Here is a 2,569-nt window from a genome sequence, read left to right as displayed (position 1 = left end):
AGAATTTTAAGCATTTGTAGCAGTAATAAGAATTAATGAGGATGTATGACAAAAACAGACTCTATTTAACAAGCACCAGACTGTGGCAATTCTTAGGGAAGGAATAGGAACACAACTTCATTTAAGTTAATCAATACGAAAAAACTTAAAATACAATACATGCCATAAAAAATAAGGAACTATGCATACCTCTTTCACAATCATTGCCATAATGAATCCATTTATTGGCACAAATACAGTTATAGGATCCCCAGTTCTCTTCACAAACACCCCCATTTAGACAAGGATTGGGCCAACATGATGACATACAATCAGTAGTAACACCTGTCATACTACCATCTATTAATCTAGATAGATCTTTCTCTTTATTATTATACACAAACCCTCGTACACACCCTGTTAAACCTGGTCCTGTTTCTCCTAGTTCACCAGCAATACTGTAATATACAATAAACTATTATAAATATTGTCATATTGTGGTCTGGATTAGTCCTGTCTTAACACAGGTTATTTCCCTTCTAGTCAGGTAGAGTTGCTTACCTTTTCAGTCATCTAATCATGCCTTGAAGTAGCCTAATTAAACTCAGACCAAACTTTCATTACGTTTTTTTATAAGCTTTTATTTTAAATACAGCCACTTCAGTTAGGGTCTAACAACAGCCCTCCTGAATGTGCGTCAAATTAAATAATTATACATTTTATAGAATAGTGAGAGTTGCTACAAAATTGTTGGCTTCCAATGTAAATTTTAAATGTCATGCTTTAAAAAAAATTAAGGCTATGAGATAAGGGTCCCTGAAAATGTATGAAAACATTCGCTTGCAGGTTTCACATTTCTTTTTAGTATGAATCAAACAATTAATTATCAGATGAATATGTAAAAGACTGTTTGATAATTAGATATACATACCCATCAGGCAATCCACCAATATATAAAATACCATCGGAGAAATCTATTAAATCATCTATATCAGAACGTAATGTATATAAACTACGACTCTGATCTACTGATAATCTAAGATTATATTTATCATGTTCAACTATAATGGTATGCCATTCTCCAGTATCAAATGAGATAGGTGTGTATATAGTCTTTAATATAGATTTACCATTAATCACAAAATGAAACTGAACTTCATTAGCTGAAAATAGACATCCAATCAAATGGTGTATTGTTCAAAATAAGACATCAAATGGCAACCTCGAAGAGAATATGTAATGATACTGAGTATATCTTCAAAGGTAAAGGGAAATTGTGATTTAAGATTTAAAACTCATGCTGACTGGTAGAGAAGAAAAGAGACAGGTACTAATGAATAAGATGTTTTCAAAACATTTAAATAATAGGTACACTGATAGAATAGATTGGCACCATTCCAATCCTTATTTACATGTTGCTATTAATATCTAAGTGGCCTAGGATAGTGACATCTTAAAAGTAACCGTTTTAATAACTTACCAGATATTATTTTTATACAAAATTTATTTCCCATTCCTTTGCCTGGTGTTTGATAGAGAATCAAGGCATTAGTTTGATCTGTTTTTATATTAATACGTAAATCTCCAGACTTCCAGGAATGTAGCATTACATAACTGGAACTTTTAATGAAAGTGATAGACTTATCTAATGGAACTTGGACTGAAATAGAATACCATATAATATTTGAATGAATAGGTTTTTTACATATTGAACATCTATTACGGCTGATCAGTTGGTAGATAATAAGCTTATGTCTGCAGTAAACACAGTTATCGTACCACAAATTTTACATCTTTAATGATCAAAGATCTTTATGAATTGAAAAGCCCCTACTCACCACTGCCCCAACATTTAAGATGACCAATAGTAAGGTTTCCGGTACCAGTAGGATATTGTAATACTGTAACTTCTGTTAGTGGTAACTGAGCTTTATTTTTATTAATACCTGAATCTTGGTCCCATTTTTTTAAACCTGTAACATCATACATACAATACAAAATAACATCTATTTCTTCACATCTGATAACAGAATACTGTAACAAATTATCATATCATCATCCTTCATTCATTCATATCATTCTTATATGTACAGATTGGATAATCCAAAAAAGACAATTGAACTTTCTATAGTGCTGTGACTGTGAGAAAATTCATTGGAATTTCCTTGGTACTTAGTTAAATACAAGATAATTAGGGACTCGTGAGACAAACTGGTACTTTTTCCAATCATTAGAACACCTCTACTTTCGATTAATATAAGTATAGTCGTCGAAATAATCAAATTAAATTAAGATTAAAAGAAAATAAGGAAACCCATCTTTAGGAAATATCCTGAACAACTACACATTTTGTCCATATCAGAGAAATACAAAGCCACAAGATTTAAATAAAATTGCAATGTTAATGAAAACTGTTTAGAAATACTGTATTGCTAACTCCAAACAGAAACAGAAATTGTATAAATCTGCAAATTCCAGACTCAGTAGAATAACTTGAGTATTTGACTATAGTAGACTGTAGTAGAGGAACTTGGTGAATGTACGTTATGTAAAACAACAAATAAACTAACTATTTATATTACACTACAAG

At 31.1% G+C, this 2,569-nt stretch overlaps 1 protein-coding gene across 1 annotated transcript; it reads right to left on the bottom strand.

The window, feature by feature from the left end:
* Positions 1-189: 189 nt before the first annotated feature.
* On the bottom strand, positions 190-1,968 carry LOTGIDRAFT_176746 (hypothetical protein; the record flags this gene model as incomplete). Its single annotated transcript, XM_009057879.1, has 4 exons — positions 190-437; positions 911-1,142; positions 1,460-1,639; positions 1,818-1,968. Coding segments are annotated over 4 exons (811 nt in total), but the record flags the coding sequence as incomplete, so codon positions are not given.
* Positions 1,969-2,569: the final 601 nt, after the last annotated feature.

Source organism: Lottia gigantea, assembly GCF_000327385.1.
Source record: "Lottia gigantea unplaced genomic scaffold LOTGIsca_3136, whole genome shotgun sequence".
Classification (NCBI taxonomy): domain Eukaryota; kingdom Metazoa; phylum Mollusca; class Gastropoda; family Lottiidae; genus Lottia; species Lottia gigantea.
This window is presented reverse-complemented; position numbering and strand designations above follow the sequence as displayed.